General features: G+C 41.3%; 2 protein-coding genes across 6 annotated transcripts in view; one reads left to right on the forward strand and one right to left on the reverse strand.

The window, feature by feature from the left end:
• Nucleotides 1–16,561, reverse strand: part of LOC104018488 (collagen alpha-4(VI) chain-like) — a 70,963-nt gene extending 54,402 nt beyond the window's left edge. The window contains exons 1-4 of the mRNA XM_087735118.1: nucleotides 16,540–16,561; nucleotides 6,528–6,911; nucleotides 6,398–6,423; nucleotides 5,532–5,599 (exon numbers count right to left, since the gene is read on the reverse strand). The gene's annotated coding sequence lies outside the window, so the exon portion shown is untranslated. The remainder of the gene's footprint in view (nucleotides 1–5,531; nucleotides 5,600–6,397; nucleotides 6,424–6,527; nucleotides 6,912–16,539) is intronic.
• Nucleotides 16,562–17,140: 579 nt separating this feature from the next.
• The window catches only part of CAPN7 (calpain 7), a 36,232-nt gene continuing 35,647 nt past the window's right edge, over nucleotides 17,141–17,725 (forward strand). For 4 of the 5 annotated variants that reach the window (XR_015707473.1, XR_015707474.1, XM_087770083.1 and 1 more), the window contains exon 1: nucleotides 17,162–17,375. Coding sequence is in view for 3 of the 5 variants with exons in the window: in XM_087770083.1 (XP_087626209.1) it covers nucleotides 17,274–17,375 (102 nt within the window). In the remaining 2 variants the exon portion in view is untranslated. Of the gene's footprint in view, nucleotides 17,376–17,725 lie in introns of all 5 variants that reach the window. The other variant, XM_087770110.1, reaches the window with a different exon arrangement.

Genomic DNA, 17,725 nt, shown 5'->3' on the forward strand with positions numbered 1-17,725 from the left:
AAAAACAAGAAAGAAGAATAATAAAAGGAACAGTGTTACAGAAATAAAGGACTTACTTATGCTCTGCTGAAGCTCACAGAAGGTTTCTAGAAATTGTATCACTGTCGGCAGCTAATAAGAAAAATCTTTGCAGTCAACAAATTACGTGTTGCACTCCACAGTTTCAAAATGTTTTGAGTGCTTTATGAGGAAATTAGAGGTTCATCCATTTTTTTAAATATTACCTGGAAAAACTTAAACAGATTGACTAGCAGAATGGCAGTGGTCAAGATGTCCATAACTTCATGTGTGCCCATCACAGTTTCATCCAATAGGTATGACTTGCACAAATACATGAAAATTCTAAAAGATTCAACTAAAAATGGTTAATTCTGTCAACAAAGTCTCATCTGTTGATTAGGCTTATATAAACCCTGTATCACTTATTCTTCCAACTACTGAAGCAGATGGCCTCTACAATTGTAACCAGACAACTTAAAAGCATAGATGCTTTTTTGGCTTGACTGAAATATACAAAGGCAATGAACTGGAGGAGAATTTTCAGTCAATGCTACTTTTTATAGAACAGACAGAAAAAGTGGCCGCAATTTCCAACTGCTTGCTCAGGATATTTCTAGAGTCAGAGATTTACTGTGCTAGTAGGGTATCTTTAGCACACTGTCAGACCACCTGTGCAAAGGTGTTTTTTCAGAGTTGAACACCTCAGGTTTAAGGCAACCATTCCAAGGAATAGTTTGAAGAAAATCTGTTCCTTTTGCTCCTCTTGTTCCTTTTACTTATGTGGAACTTTTTACATATCACTAGAGGCCTGAGAGAGACTGGGGCTCATAACAAATACTGTTATGACAGCTTGATAACAAGGTTAATTACACACTGCACTCCTTTAGAAAACCATGGCCCTACCATATGACACCCTATCATATTTTCTACTCGCTGAAAAAAATCCATATCTCAAGCTGTTTGTGGCAAGGGTTCCGGAATTTAACAATTTATCTTTTTTTCAATCACTAAGCAATGTTTTAAGGGATGTAATTTTTTTATGGTGGAATATAAAGCTATTTAAACTCCATTAATAAGCTTAACTAACAAACTTGTAAGGCTGCCTCAGAGAGAACTTCAGATTTTGAATTTGTGCCAAGGACACACTGTCTGCATATACCATTTATTCAATGAATGAAGGCGGCTAGAACCCCGAGTTTCTCTCTTCAGTTTGTCATTTTATTTTCAACCTGCTTTAACCTACAGCTGTGTAATCTTCTTTTCCAGGAAACATCATCTATGTATCATACAGTCTCAAAACACACACGCTTTTTTTCTCTTCTGTTTTATAGCAATCAGCTGTCTCAGGAAAGACAGGCAACTTTTTTTCAATTTATTTCCTATCCAACATACCCCTGGGGATATGAATCAGAACAGCATCAGTGACTTCAATACCACACTTCACAGTAGATAAGGATCTGGCCTACAGATGGGGCTTTCATTCCAACCTCTCCAGTAATCTCTCTCCTTAGAAGGAAAAAGAAAAGCTATTGCACTTTAGACTGCCTGGCAGCGGCAATGACCAGCTACTGTAAGCATGACTCTACTGACCACGCTACTTCAAGGTACTAGAGAGATCTTTTGGTTCATTTCCAGTGAAAGAGAGATTTCACAGAAAAGTCCATCCCTTCTGAACACAGTAACTGAAAAAGGTGTAAAAAAACAGGGCAAGATGCAGCCACAATGTGGATGAGCTAGTAATGCCACTGTAAGTAAAGCCAATGCTGGAACAGAGATCACGTAGTCAATGTTCCTGGTGAACGATCCCTGCTCCCATCACAAGGAGCTCTACGCTGCGTGGACTACAGCACACCAAGTAGTAGGGCAACTGCAGAGTTCTGCTTTTTTAGAGAAGAGGTAGCAGTTTAAATTTAAACAAAAAAAACCACATTCCTTCCAGTTTGCTGGCAGAAGCATGACAGTCTCTATGAGATGACAAGCGATACAAAGTCGTCTACTTTTGGATTATGGAGATAGAAAAGAAGGAAATTTCTTATGATGAGCCAGGAAAAGCAGTAAGTCAAACTATGGTGTTCACTCCTTGTAACAGATTTTCCTAATTGAAAAAAGAATCCTACCGTGACATTGATTCCAGGCCCCAAACTTTAAGTTGTCCTTCATCTCTCTCCTTTTATACTCTGCATACTTAATCCATCAAAACCAGTCCTGTCATCACTGTCAAGTTAAATTTGGAAATTTACATGCCATGGCCAAAGCTACCACTAAACTTATAATCCTGAGGCCTGGTCATGAGAAGAACGCGTTAATCCACCTGAAAAAATTAAGAATGCAGTGAGAAAGGACTAAATGACAGCAAATATACACTATCTCTGATTGAAACATCCTTCTCATGGCTACACATTCACATGGGTCCCATTCCCTAGGAAAATCATATTTGATACATCAGCAAGGGAAGGTGAAAATTCTTCATAAAAACGCATTTAAAAAACTGACTTTTTTAACTTCTTACACATATCACTGTCTCAGTTTTCAACCCTGCAGTGACATCTCATGGCTCCATGGTAGTTTCAGCAACTAACGCATGTTGTCAAAGAACAGCAACAAAACTGGGGAATGCAAATATCTAGATGTAGAAAAACTGGGCAGCTGGCACTGATATGAGATGATCTACTCCCATTAGTTGGTAACACCAAACTCATTCATCCTCCCAAATAAAGCTAATACAAAATACTGCCTGTTACAAGGCAGTTAAGTCTGCACACAGGCTTACATCACGACAAGAATGCTGGTTTTAAATAAAAGGAAAGAATGGATGGGGAGAATTAAATTATAAGAAACTAGGCAGGGCTTAAGTTAAGGAGCAGGGCCAGAGGAGCAGCATTAGCTGCCGGAAAAACTGATTCCCACCCTTTCTAACAGAGACAAGCTACTGTGCCAACAGTCTGATGCCTTAGGTGGCTACCTGTTTCAAGTAGGAGAAAAAAGACACTCTCTTAGTTTCAGAGGATCGAAGCCATCGTATGAATACTATTACAGGGAGATTTATATCTGAGTTGCAGAAGCCAGAAAGAGGCGAGTTAATACTCCGTATCTTACAAAACAACTTATTAAAATGCTCAGTCAAAACTGAGCCCTAGGACTAAACCCATTCCAGTCTAACAAATCACTGCATCTGTATACCCTTTCACAATTAAATGCAAGATCAGGCTTTATTCCTTAATTAAGGCACAATGTCATTTCCTGGGTCAAAAGAAAACTACTGTATAATTGATTTTCTTATGATGAATAGCAAAGCTTTTAACTAGGTCTCTTGGGATCCTGGTTTCTTTTTGCTTACATTGCTGGAAACATTAAGGTACTTCACAGACAGAAGCAAACTGGGGAGGGAAAGCAAATCGGCAGGCCTACTTTGTTGTTGCTGAGGTTAGGTTTTGAGCCCAATACAATTTTTGTGTGATTATCTGCGAAGGGATCAAACTCAGGCTTATGGTGAAAGCTCAACTGCCCTTACCTGTGCGCTACCATGCCACTCCTGCATCATTACATTTCCACTCCAGCAAATTAAATCTTCATCATGTCTTTAGGGTCTTGATCTGAATGCATGTGCAGTAACTAGAACATACATTGAGCCAATAAACTGTATTTCCATTTGATTAATTTTGTGCCCTACTATAGATATTGAAAAGTCTGCATATTTCAAACCAGGAAATGCAATAAGTAAAACCTCTACAGCTTTAACAGTGAAAAAAACTATTCTAAAATTTAAGGCTATTCATTCTGCTTTCTCTCTCAACTCTTGGCTTTTGACATCAGTAATTATTGAAGTTAAACCTTGCTGTGACAACTTTTGGTATTTAGTGACAGTAAGAGGGATTTCAACTAAAGGACACGTAAAGAAAATCCTCAGAGACACCCTCATATTTTACAGAAATATGTTTTCCTCCTCTGGCAATCACTGGTTTTCATACAAAAGAACGGAAATTGGAACATCTGGGAAAATTACCTTTGCAATGCTCCTAAGAATAGAGCGTTTACTGAGCTCTTTTATGTAAACTGGAATACTTCCCACTTGATTGGTACATAAAGATGAGATTAGATCAAGTTAATAACACATTCACAACTGCACGCCCTTACTTTTTTAATTTCCTTTTAGTGTTTCATAACCCGTATCACCCTCATCTAAACATGGTTTTTGCTTGTTTTTTTACTTCTGTTCTTCTGGTATATTGTTTGGTTTTGAAGATGTTGATCTATTGAAGAGCCTAAGTTTATCGCAGGGTGTCACATGAGAGAGAAAGAAGCAGCAATGTTTGCATAGTTGCCTCCAATAACAGGAGAACTTAACCGGACAGCTCAGACCTTTCAAGCCCACGTGTTCTTTTTCCTGCTCTTTTTTTCCTCCCATGTGATCAAATCCCCACGTTGCCAGTGGTGTAAAGCAACAGTCATTTCAGAGACCAGCAATAACTCAGCAGATTCACCCAAGCACAGAGCAGGGTAAAAGGGCTGAGTCAAAGGTACGGAAAGACTTGTCGGTGCAAAATGACTATTCAGTCTAGTGGGAAAAAAGCCAGCTGAGTAAAGATATGACAGATGTTTATAAAGCCATGAGCAGCTTGGAGACAATGTCTCTTCAACAAAAGGACAGGATATCAACTGAAGCTAGATGCTGGCAGATTCACAGCACGCAAAATGGAGGCTCACATATTGGGTACTTAAGTTGTGGAATGCTTTGCAGCAGGATGTGAATGCTAAGAGTTCAGATAAGCACAAAGGAAGAGTGAACAAATTGAAAGTAAAGTATATCAGAGGTCATTAAAGATGCCACTTTTTAGCTCTAGGAGTTCCTGATCCTTGAGTACTACTACCTTTCTGCTGTGTTCTTGTACTCTTCTTTATATAGATGCATTTCTTTGTCAGAGACAGGATAGCAGCTTAGAGGGACATTTTGTCCTATTAACTGTTGCCATTCACACCTTTATGGCTAGTTAGCCAAATGCTAAAATTGCCATCAAAAGATAAGCAAGACATCCAGCCCTATGGACCAAGTACAGCCCTGTTGTAGCATTTTATTTATTGCCTCTGAAAAGCAAAACATTATGCCTGTGAAAGAACAACACTGATTTTTACCAAATGGCACTCATATTTGCCTAAGGACAAGAGCTCTTCTAGCAGTGTATCTCTCACACAGACTTCCGGGGGTGGAGTGGGGGGGGAATAATTTCAAAAATTTTTGCTAAACCAAGGATCTGACAAATTTGTCATACAGAACAAAGATTCCTCTCAGAACTCAGGTTAAAGAAGATCACTGCAGAGAGCCCGAAGTTAAGCTTTAACAGTAGGGTCCACTTTAAAAAAAAAAAGTGCATGCACAAGTCACTTGTAAACAGAGCAGAAAGACAATTTCCTGTAAAAAACACTGGGGATTTTGTCCTAAACAGTTATAACTTCCAGACTGCTCCACTTCCAGCTCTAAACTGCTCCTTTGTCTGTTTCTAGGCAGCAAGACAGGCAAAGAAGTGTTCACCTACCAGTACTGCTGGAGGTCCCAGTTCTGGTTTCCAGACCACGTTCTGTGTCAACTTCCCTGCCTGCAGTACTTAAAAAATAAACAAAGTGCAGGAATTGTCTTAGTTCTGAGGGACATTTTCATATCATCCTTCTGTTCACTCAGACTTCTGAGGTAGACGTTATTTCACTGAAAGCCAGACAAACATCCTACTGGCTTTAAACTTCAAAACACTCAATGCGTAAGTAAAAACGCAAAAATGAGACAGTCACATGCGAAGCCACCACCAGGTGGAAATGTTACAGGACATGACAGCCAGACTGGAAGTGACATTTCCAGGTAACATTTTTCTGTCCTTAATTCCTTCCGATTGTACTCACCCATTTTATTTTGGTAGTTCAGAGTAGACATCCTGCAATGACGAGGATGATAAAACCTACTACATACTAGATTCTACTCAGTCTTGTCATATCACACAGTTAAATAGTGCACAATGGTCCCACAGGACTAAAGGGAGACTCTGGTTACTTACACAAGGAAAAAGTAATAGCTGGCTTTTCATTTGAAAAATGGACTAGATTTTTTTTTGCATGCTTGATTTACTAATAGCTGGAGAGTTATGGTTAGGTTAAGGGATTCAAATGTAGTGTACGTATAATTTCTTTCGTTCCAGCTGTACAAACACTTACGCACATGAAAAAATCCTAGTGAAATTTTCAAGGAAAAAGTAAAAGTTTAGAATATGCAACAACTGAATGAAGTCCACGATTACATACACATTTGAGCCCCAGGACTTCAGTGTCATTATTTTTTCTGCTGCATTCCTACGCAGCGCAAATGGCATTATTTTAGCACATTGTGAGATCTGTCTGCCACCTGTCTACTTACCTGCTTACAATAGTGCCTCTGCCCTCCTGCAAAAACACAAACTCAAATCATGCCACTTGCTGATACTTAAAAATGGAAATAATCTATAGTAAAAAAACCGGCTTGACTGAGCGCAAATGTATTTACGCACACTGGGAAAGACTGGGGAAAGCTGAAGATGCAGACTTGGTATTTACTCCAAATGCTATCAGTTAGTTCTATGCGTCGATTCATGAGGACAAACTTTCTCGGTAGAGTGACAGTTACCAAGATGGGTCAAAATGGTCTTGGAGCAATTCCTAGGCATCCTCCTATTACAGTTATTCTGAGCAGCTTTTCCTCATTCCCTCATATAAATTTCCTTATTCTGTCATATACATTTGTTCTTTCCACTTAGATTGTATAGCATGAGGACATGAAAATGTTTTTACCAAACAGGTATCGCCAAAATTAATTAAGTTCAATGTCATTAGTACAGTAATGAAGTTCATTCATGAAGGAAAGAGATCTTCAACCATCCAATGTCTTGCTCGCCCTGGAAGACAGTAATAAAGAGTATGGATATTTTATGAAATCCTGCAAGAACTTACTTTATTGAAGAAGCATCTTTTTAATTAAAGCAAAAATTTGTTTCTTCATTAGAGTAAGCATAGCAAGCAAAAGAATCAGGATGTTTACAAGGCAATGTTTACAGATCAACTTTATCATTAGTATCGGCAGGAGGATAAACCACCCCAATCTTCCACCAAACCAGCTTATTTGTGATCCACAGAGACCATTACTGTGATCCCAAGGATTTCCCAAGAAAATCAGTCTCCCCACAGTCCATTCAGCTGACCTTTTTAATTAAATCCAAACATTGTGAATTTTCTTCAAACCTTCCATATTGTTGGGCATTTCCACGTTTACATGAAAGTTGAAAGTTAACCCATTTTGATATATCTGTAATCTGTTAGAAGTGTTAAACATGCTATCAAATCAGAGAAAGTGATCAAAGCTTGAGTGCAATGTGAGATTAGTCTCTGTCTCAAGGGATACGATACCAGTCTTGCAACTGGGTGTATATAAAACAGACCAATGAACTCCACCTGCCCAGATTCAGCTGCAAGATTAGGAAGCACCTTTTTCAGGTTCTGGAGTCTCTTTTACAATGTCTATGCAGTCTCTCTGAAAGTCATCAATACTTACCTTGTCTGTACTCATGTTTCTACAGACAGTTATAGATGCAGTTCAGAAATGGATGTTTGATAGAATTTCTTTGGGCCACAGAGTTTACAGGAAGCAGGCACTAAAAAAAAAAAAACCTACTCCAGACATCATAGTACATCATACTGCATCCTGAACTCCTACCTAGATAATATGACATCTCAGATGTCATATTCTTCAGGAAAGACCACTTCTGCCAGTATTCTCCAAATGGCTTGGAATTGAAAGTGAGTTCAATTCAGATGAACCTAGCATGTAATACAAGATATAAGCTTCAGAGGAAGGGAAGGGGGGGCAGGGAAAGATAGTCAAGAGAGATCAATCATGCATCTGAAGGAGACACTCTCAATTAAGAGTATGATATGCAAACAAAATTACTGTTTGGGAAGGTCAAGCGTAAACTTGATCAGCGGTTGCCCCAAGCATATTACACTCTCAAAGACAGTATGCATAAAGTAGTTTTTCCTTCTCACTGATGTCACGCTATTTAGTATTGCAGGCTGAAAGCATTTACATGGTACTTGGCACAGTGCAGCAGATACTCATCAAGTTCACACCATCGCTTTGCTGGTAAAAACACATTCTTACATGACCATCTTTCCAATGGCAGAAGCCAACACTCTTAATACCCAAACCTTCACAAGACCAGCAGCCACAGGAGAATACCACCTGTACATGAGGGACAAAGCACAGGAGGTATCAGTGGTTCTAACTCATGTTCCCTTGATCACCAATATGTTGCAACTGGGTCTTCGACAAGGGTCCTCCCTGTGGGATTCAGCAACATCAGCTTAGGCAGCAGGGACTGCTTCCTTCTGCAGCTATGGATTTCGTTTAGCCCATAACCTTCACTTCAGGGTACGCCCACTGCAAATAGCACAGGGTAACCCTGGAATGGGAACCTGAATTCCAGGTAACCTCTCTATGGGTCTCGTTACCCTCCAATAGGTTTTCAGTTGTGCCTTACATATGTAATATCAAAGAGCAACTAATCCAGTCCAGCTGACTGCCTTTGCTTTAATGAGTTGCCTGCTAAAAAATCTGAGGGGAAAAAAAAAATCCTTATTTGTAATAATCTAACTCTTACTTGCCTTCAAGCTAATCCCTTTATGAGTGTACCAGGTATAAAGAACGAGGTTTTGGTAGTGGTGGCGGGGCTGCAGGGGTGGCCTCTGTGAGAAGAGGTATGGGGCTACCCTGTGTCAGGCACAGCTGGCTTGGCAATGGACCAACTGCAGGCTAAAGCTGAGCCAGTCTAAGTTTGTCACATCTCTATGAAAACAGTTTTAAGAAAGGGCAGAAAAAGCTAAGACTGAGAGGACTGGCGTAGGGTACCAAAGGAGTAACAAGGTCAGAGTAGGAAGTGCTCCATGCTGGAGCAAGTACAACCCCAAAAGGACTGCAGCCCTTGCTGGAACAGGTACACCCCCAAGGGGACTGCAGCCAGCGGAGGACCCACACCAGAGCTCAGCAAACAAGTAAGCACAAAGGACCATCAGAAGAGAAAAAAGGAGCAGCAAAGAGAAACCGTTACATACTGACCCCTAACTCCTGTGTCACCCATCACCTCACTGAACGTACTAAATGTAACTTGCGTCGATAACAAGGGGGGAGGAGAGGTGCCTGGAGTAAAGTTAAGCATGGAAAAAGGGGAAGTGTTCTTCCAAAGTGTTTAAATGTTTGTTATCTTTTTTCCAATGCCCAAATCAGTAATTAAACATGTATGTTAACAGGCAATAAATTAATTTGAATTCCCCAGGTGGAGTCTGTTTTGCCAACAACAGTAACTGGTGAATGATTTCCTTGTCTTTATTTTGACCCATAAGTTCTCACTCCTGTTCTTCCTGTTTTCTCTGTTCCTCCCCCAGCCCTATCCTGCTGTGGGGGTGGAAGTGTGTGAGCTTGGCTGCTAGCTGAAGCCAACCCATCACAATGATGAATGTGTATAAAACTCTAAATTTACAATTCCTTGGGCATACAAATCTTACAGTGTAACAAGCTATTTCAGTAAAGGACTTGCTTGATTAAATTCAAGTCTCTTGCAAATAACATTATTCATGCTAATTAAAAACCCTTCATCGGAAATGAGAAAATAAACAGTACCTTAAAAAAAGCTCCCTCTCCCTCAATGCATAGAGTCTGAATTATTTACTATTTTTCTTCAAAAAGAAAAAAAGTCAGCCAATATGAACCCTTTAGGAGTTGCTTCTGGTAAAAATTTGCTATCCTGTAAATAATACTGTTTTTGTTTACGGAAGTGTTTTTCAACAGATGAGAGAAATGCATTTCAGCATCTATTTTAGAACCTTTCTGTCCTTGAAATTGAGAAAATTAACTAGGGCTATGTTCATTACTTCGATTACTTTTGGCAGTTTTGAGAAGTAACACGGGACGTTAACAGCAAGAAACCATCAGTGCTCAGGTGCTAGTTTGCTCCAGAGCGCTTCCCGGGTGTATAATGCAGAACACAGGAAGGAAAGAATTGCTGTTAAGCGACAATCTAGCTTTTATTAAGACGCTGTTGTATATACATATCTATTGTAATTCATTTTCTGAATGGAGAAAATTAGCATTGCAAAGTAGACAGTGAGTGCGATAAAAGAAGAAAAGTCAGAGGAGAGAGCTCATGGCAAGAAACTGAACTAAACTACAAAGAGCATGCGAGATACCTTTTGGTGCACAACAGAGTAACTCTTCCGGTCCCATGTCAACATAAATAAGTAAAAGACAACACCGGAATTACATTTCACCTTTATATTGTACTGACTATTGTTATCACACCTGTCATGTCACACTTAACAGAAAAAAATAGCATTTAACAATTTTGGGGGGCATTAATGATTCCAGCTAGATCTTTGATCATCAAACACAGTTACATTAGTTTCTCCCACCAGTCCCTAAAAAGGGAAATCTTGTCCCTGGCAAAGTCATTCAACAGACTCAAAATTTCACCTCAATTCAATACACTCATGAAGCCTTGACACACTAGAGCTCACGTGTATGAGACCTGAACAAAATTTGTATTCCTCTCCCTACTGCAATCCATTATATTTTTATATTAGCTTCCTTCAGAAAGCACAAAGGTTCTGGCTCTGCTTGGTCAATAGTCCACATTTCTTCTTAAGATGATACCAAATATCATACAAACCAAAACCAAGTTTTGTAGACTCCTAAAACCACAGAATTCATCTTTGAAATCCAATTAGAGGGGAGAGGACTGCAATAGTTTCAGGATTTAACATTTGCTACAATTCTCTGATGACTAAATTCAAAGAGGCGTGAACCCAAGAATATTTTGAGTAAACTGAGAAATGCCACCCTGCCATAATTCACTGAAGATATTTCTGATTTTTATAAAAGATTACATCAGACTGCGATGCATGTGATTGATTTTATATATATATATATATGCATAAATAGCATGTGGAGATCTCTTAGTTAATGCAATAGTTCATAATGTCATTGGTGCCTAAGACTCAAACTTATTTGAGATAAAGTTTTATTTCATTATTAAGCTTCTTTTCTCAGTCGACAGTCAGAAGAAAGACTCTGCAGATGCAATTCCCCAAAGAAGCATGCTTACTAACTATGAAGGTGGGGCATATTGTTTCTATCAACATAGATTTCTCGCTTTTCTTCCCTCTTTCCATAGTTAGGATCACAGTCCCTATCACCGTGACCATTTGCTTCCAAACAGAGGCCACAAATTACAGGCTATAAAGTTGAGAGCCAATGTTTTAACTGTGTAAGGAGGAACTCTTTACTTTTAGAGAATCATAGTACTTTTTGTAAGAAACTAAATTTAAGAAATTTTAGAGGACTGCAACAACCTCTGCTGAAACAGTGCTATTTAATAAAAATATTATCTACAGAATTACAGTAGCATGATTTTATATTTCATACTCCTGTTTCTCTACTCTTCAGGAGGCAGGGAGACCCAAAACTTGTGGTCAGTCTGGATACTGGATGTTTGACTGCAAAAAACAAATCTCAATCTCTGTGACCAAGTAAAGAAAACTTCAAAACTAAAATGAACCAAAGCAACTTCAGCCACACTTGTAACTAAACCAGAGCCAAACTGAAAATGTATTTGTTCAATATCTGTTCTTTTAACCATGCAAAAACTTCTAGCTTCAATCTAACAGTAGATGGACATCTAGTGGTGTAACATAATTGACTCCTTTTTTCAAGTAGCTTCATATATGCAAAGCCCTATCCCTAGAAGTGCTTTCTACCATATTAATAATCAAAATACCATATAGACACTTAAAGGCTTTATTTTCAGCTGTGCTTTACCTGCCGCCTTAATTTCATAAAAGTACCATCAGTAGAAATCAGGGGTCTGGGTTCAGATTCAGAAGCCTTCAATCAAGGTAAGTTTCATTTTGAAGTGAAAAGGGTTTAATACAATCAATAGGTAAGGGTTCAGCCCTGAAAACACAACACTTAGGTACTCTATGTAACAATAAATTGGTGGTACTTAGCACAAAAATAGGTCAAGATCAGATAGTCTGTTTAAGAAAACATTTTATGCATTAAAGAATATACACAAACTCCAATCATCTGTTAAAACAGATTCGCTCTAGAACAGCCCAACCAAAGCAGGCCCACAAATATAAAGAGTTGCTCCTACATAGCTGATAAAAATATAGGCAACATTTCTCTAAATTATTGCAGAATCCATTTAACAATTGTGTATGCAGGTTCAACAACTTATTGATGAAACAGGTATTCATTTTCAATGATGTTCTGAACAACCAGCAGTCGTCGTTTAGTGAGCTATTTTGTTTCAGAAGTTATCTGGAAATGGCAGGAAATAATAAGGTGAAGAGGTAAGCCAGTGATACAAATACTCTGGTTTGTGAAACCCTACAACAGGACATTGCACAAGGATCTCATATCACTGTGTATGTAATAAACAGCCTGTGAAATTAAATGCTGTTAAATCACAGGGGAGAAAACACCGCATGAAGTACATAATGGCAGATGCTAAACTTTCTCAGAAAAAATGAGTCATTCTGGAGAGTTCTCAGAACTTCAGTCAATGCTCACCAGTGGCTGAAAAGGCAAATACGGTGTTAGGAGTCATTATGAAAGAAACAGACTACAACAGTACACTGGGACACAAAATTAATGACACAACTCTAATACTGCACACCATTCTCGTCACCCCATCTCAAAGACAACACAGGGGGGGTTGAAAAGAGGTCAAGGATAAATCAAGGTATTGAGAGGATTCTGTTCAAGCAGAGATTAAATGTATGAAGAAAGAAATAACTGAAGAGATAGCACAGAACAACACAAACTTATGGCCAAACTAAAAAATGTGTGAGATGTGATCATAATTTCTTATAAGCAGGAGAGAGGGGGCAAACTAAGCAACATGGGGGTGTTGGTTGGTTTGTTTGGGTTTTTTTTAAAAGGGAATGTCATCTCATACAACAAATTAAACTATAGAGCACATTCCCACAAAATGTTTTGAAGGCCAAAATCAAAATGTGCTAAAGCAACAATTAGATTAATTCATTGAAATTAAGCCCAGCAAGATGTATCAGCAGCAATGATGTGAGTTCAACCCACAGGCTGCAGGAAGCTGAGACAAAACATTACTCTGAATTTGCCGTATTCTTGTACTCTTTCCACAAGCATCAACTACACTCCAGTTAGAGGAATACAGGACTAGGATGGCCCACGTTCTGACTCTGTATTGCCACCACAGAGTGAAAGTAACCATGGAGGAATTCAAACACAGACACAGATACATGTGGAAGACCAAATTATATCAAAGTTTTGGGGTTTTGTTTTTTAATGCCTGGGAGCATCAAAAGCTATGGCTGTAGTCAAATGAAAATAGGTAAGGCAATACGCAAACCTTAGGTAAGAACCATCACCAACATGCAAATGTCTACCCCTACAGCATCTGTTTGGAAAAACAAGGAAAGCAAGAGGCAGAGAAGCAAGAATCAAAATCAGGAGGCAGGAAGAGGAGCTGGGAGACAGTAAATTATAGCATTATGGGAGGCAAAACGAAAAAAAAGCATGAAAACATCTCAAAGAGGAAGGACAAATGAGAATGATCTGATTCTGTCCAATTAGCGGCAAAGGAGTATGAAAGAGAAATAGAAACATGAATTTCTTCATCTGATATTGCCTCTGCAAAAAGGCAAGAGCTGGAAGGAGTAAGATAAAGACAACATATACAGCTATGATCTTCTCAGAGCATATTGACTGCAAAAGGCAGGAAGGAAGGAGGTTAAGAAAGCAAGCATTAGACGAGGTTAGGAAGGAAGGCACATAAGGAAAGCAGATAGTGGGAAGCAAGGGATACTCAGGGTAAATATCACAGAAGGTAAGAAAAGCTGAGGCAGAGGAGGACCTGGATGCAGAATCTGGATTTCTGCCAGTGGAGAAAGGGATCTAACAAGAAAGGATGCCAGGAGACCCGTAGGGATGTTAGAATAGGAATCATAACAATAAGGAAACAGAACAAATTGGGGGGGGGGGAGGGGAGGGGGGAAGGGGAGGAGGTGCATAACACTATAATGCAAAAGTGCAGGGTGGAGAAGGATTGGAAGGATTGGCAAGTCTAAATGCATACAAGCCCAAAGAAAAGTAGGGTTCCCCAGTACCTGCAGGGCAAGCCCTTGTCAGGTAGGCAGAATTCAACACTTGCAGTGAGAAATGGAGGAGAGCAATCAGTACCACTGGCAATTACCAGAGTTTGCTTCTCCAGAGGGTGCTCTTACTTATGACTGAGTTCTTACCACAGGTGCATGTACTTAACAGTTTTTCCAGCCAACTTTTGCGTGACTGAAGCAATGAAGCTTCTGCCCATCATCATCATCAGCCCTAATAATGTTTGTCTACTTCCTATTACTGCCTTCTGCACAAATATCATCACGTGATATTTAACAGCCTTAGTAACTGGAAGTGATTTTCTGCACAGTATCTTGGAAGACAAGAGTTAACCATAGATATAAAAATTTAAATGTCTGGGATCCATCAATATTGATGGAAAGAACAGATGTTTCTTCAGCCACAAACAAAAGGAGCCAATTTTAATATCTGGCTCCAAAACTAAAATGCTACTACAAGCAAAAGGCAAAAATTGATACATATAAAGTCTTAGCCACAGTCAAGACCTCCCTAACCTACTCTACTTTTTGTGCATTTAAAAGCTTCTTGTAGAATTTTACAGCAGGTTAATAAGAAACAGAAACACACAAGCCAGTTATTATCAGAAGAGGGCCAATCACCAGTGACCACTAATGAGTGAAAAATTAATTCTCCCAAGTGGCATTTCTGAATCCTGATTAGCTAGAAGAGATCTTAGTTTATGCTACAGAATAAGTGTTTTTGACATGCAGATTTAAATATGGAATAACATTATCTGTTGTTCTGCCCAGTTCAGTCTCCTTTTCATCACGCATGTCACCCTGGATACTTCAGAGTTGCATTTGATCCCTAAATGGTTTAGTCTGAAGCCATGATACACAAATTAATTTTAGGCTATACAAGTTACGCCACTAGGTCTGAACATCAAATTGAAGCAGACCTTGACTGAAATTCCTTGTTCATTTTCAAGACATCATTAAGTAAATATTGTACCAATACATCTTTATTCTGAAAAATCTGTATCTTCCCTGTGCTCAGATAAGTAGCATGAAACATACTTTGAAAAGGGAAAAAAAAAAAAAAAACCAACCCCAAAACCACCAACCTTATCAGGAGCACAACCAAAAAAAAAAAAAGCTATGAAGATTACAAGAATCGCCCCCTACACAGCAGATCACAAAAACCAAGTCATCTTTTACACAGAATATTACTGCATTTTATATCAATGCAGTCTGTAAAGCACAAAAGAGATAAGGAAGAGAAGAAGATAGAATGGGAACACTAACTCTGTACATAAGAAAATCAGAGAGGAAAAATAATAGATTTTAGTATTTCAGTACCGGGTATTCCTGCATTTAGCTGCACCTCTTACTAAATCTATCATCAGAAAACAGGTTGAAGAGTCACACGCTCATAAAGGAGAGCTTCAGAATAGGTTGCCAGGCAGTAATTTTACATTTCATGAAAACAATGCCTTGCAATAAGCTGTGTTTTCAAGCAGAAGTAAAACCCCATAGAATCACAGAATTGCCCAGGTTAGAAGGGACCTTGGAAGATCACCTGGTCCAACCTTCTGTGGGAAAAAAAGAGCACAGATGAGATTATCTAGCACCCTGTCCAATACTATCTTGAAAACCTCCAGCAATAGGGACTCTACCACATCCCTGGGGAGGTTGTTCCAATGAATGGTTTTTCTTATTGTAAAAAATTTATTTCTTATGTCAAGATGAAACCTCTCCCAGTGCAACTTGCACCCACTGCCCCTTGTCTTCGTCATGTGGCTCCTTGCGGAGAAACCTCACCCCTTCGTAAGCAGAAACTCGGAAAGCATGAACATATAGCTGAACTGGTTTTCACACTAAAGTACAATTCATGAATTCACAAACACAACCCTTGTAGGGCACAGCCCTGACAACACTGCTTCCAGAAGGGATACAAACAAGACTTCCCAGGCCAGGGCTCTCAGAGCAGCTCAGTCTCAGGAATTCATCCTGCAACACAAGCTGGGGAGAGGGGAAAGCAGATGCTATAATGCGAACAAGATATAAAGCACTGGCAGCTGCCTCCCAATGAGGGCAGTTTTCCCCTAAACTGCTCCTAAGAAAGAAATCCTGAACATACTACATAAGAAATCTAGGTTACAAAACTTCCAATCTGAGGCAGACCAGAAGTGTTTGTTTTTTTTTTTTTAAATAAGGGGCAGTATAACACACCTTTTCTTATTTGCTTCCTACTTTACACTTGTAAAACATACAAATATACACTGAAAATTCTCTCTTTAATGCTAATAAAACTATGCTCAAGAACAATGCATTACCTATGAACAGGACTAAAACACCCACCTCTGCGGCTTAGGGCTTCGAAGAAGCTACTATATCAAGCATCTCCGTTAAAAAGTGAGGTAAAAAAAAAAACAATCCAAACAAAAAAAACCCACTCAGTTTTAAAACACAGCAGTAACACGCCTGGGCCTCGCCTACCCGCCCAACTCACCTCCCCAGGGCCTACACAGGCGGGAGAGGCGGACCGGGGGCTGAGGGCCCAGCGCGCGCGCTCTCTCGCCTCAACCGCCGCAAGCAAGCACGCGCACCCCCCCCCTCACTGCGCACCCCCCCCCCTCACTGCACACCCCCCCCCCTCACTGCACACACCCCCCCCCTCACTGCACACACCCCCCCCTCACTGCGCCTCGCGCGGCGGCACGCCCGCCCGCCAAACCGGAGAACCCCGCCCTCCCACGCGTGCCGGCGCATGCGCAACGCAACCGTCACGCCCGGCATGACGCCATCCGCCCACGCCTTAAAAAAAAAGCCACCAAACCCCCCCCCTCCGGGCGCATGCGCACTCCTCCCCCGCGGCGCCGGGCGGGGCGCGGCTGGCCTCGCGCGGAGGGGCAGCCGCCGTCAGGGCGGGTGGGCGTGGTCAGGGGAGCAGGTCGTGGGGATGGGGGCGGGGCCGGCGGCCGTGGCCGGGTCAGGAAGGCGGGGGCAGCGGCCGGCCGGGCGCGGCGCCGGCGGCGGGGTGGGCTTGGGGGGACCGCGCTGCTGCCGCTGCCGGCACCGGGAAGGGACCGGCCATGGATGCCACCACGCTGGAGCTGGACGCGGTGAAGTTCGCGCAGCTGGCGGTGCAGCGGGACCAGAGCGGGCGCTACCAGGAAGCGGTCTTCTACTACAAGGTACGGGGAGGGGGGTGGTGCCGGCGGTAGTCGGTTCCCTCGGGGAGCCGGTCTCCCCTTCCCCCTCGCCGCCCTGAGGCCCTTGAGCTACCGGTAGGTTTGCGCTCCTCTCCTCAGCCCCCAGAGGGCCGGGCCGCTGCGGCCCGGCCCGGCCCGGCCCTGCCGGCGGGGAGAGGTGCGCTGGGTTAGCGCTGCCTCCACCGCCCCCCGCCCTCGGTGGGTAACGCGCCGGGGACGGGAGCGCTGCTTGGCCCCGGGGAAGACGCGGCGGTTCCAGCCGAGAAGAAAGCGGAAGGCCGGGCGTGCGCGTCGAAAGTTTGCCTGTCTGCGGAGGAGCAGCGTCCTTCAGG

Source organism: Nipponia nippon, unplaced genomic scaffold (assembly GCF_047370975.1).
Source record: "Nipponia nippon isolate SJK-2023a ecotype South Korea unplaced genomic scaffold, ASM4737097v1 scaffold_1, whole genome shotgun sequence".
In the NCBI taxonomy this organism is placed as follows: Eukaryota; Metazoa; Chordata; class Aves; order Pelecaniformes; family Threskiornithidae; genus Nipponia; species Nipponia nippon.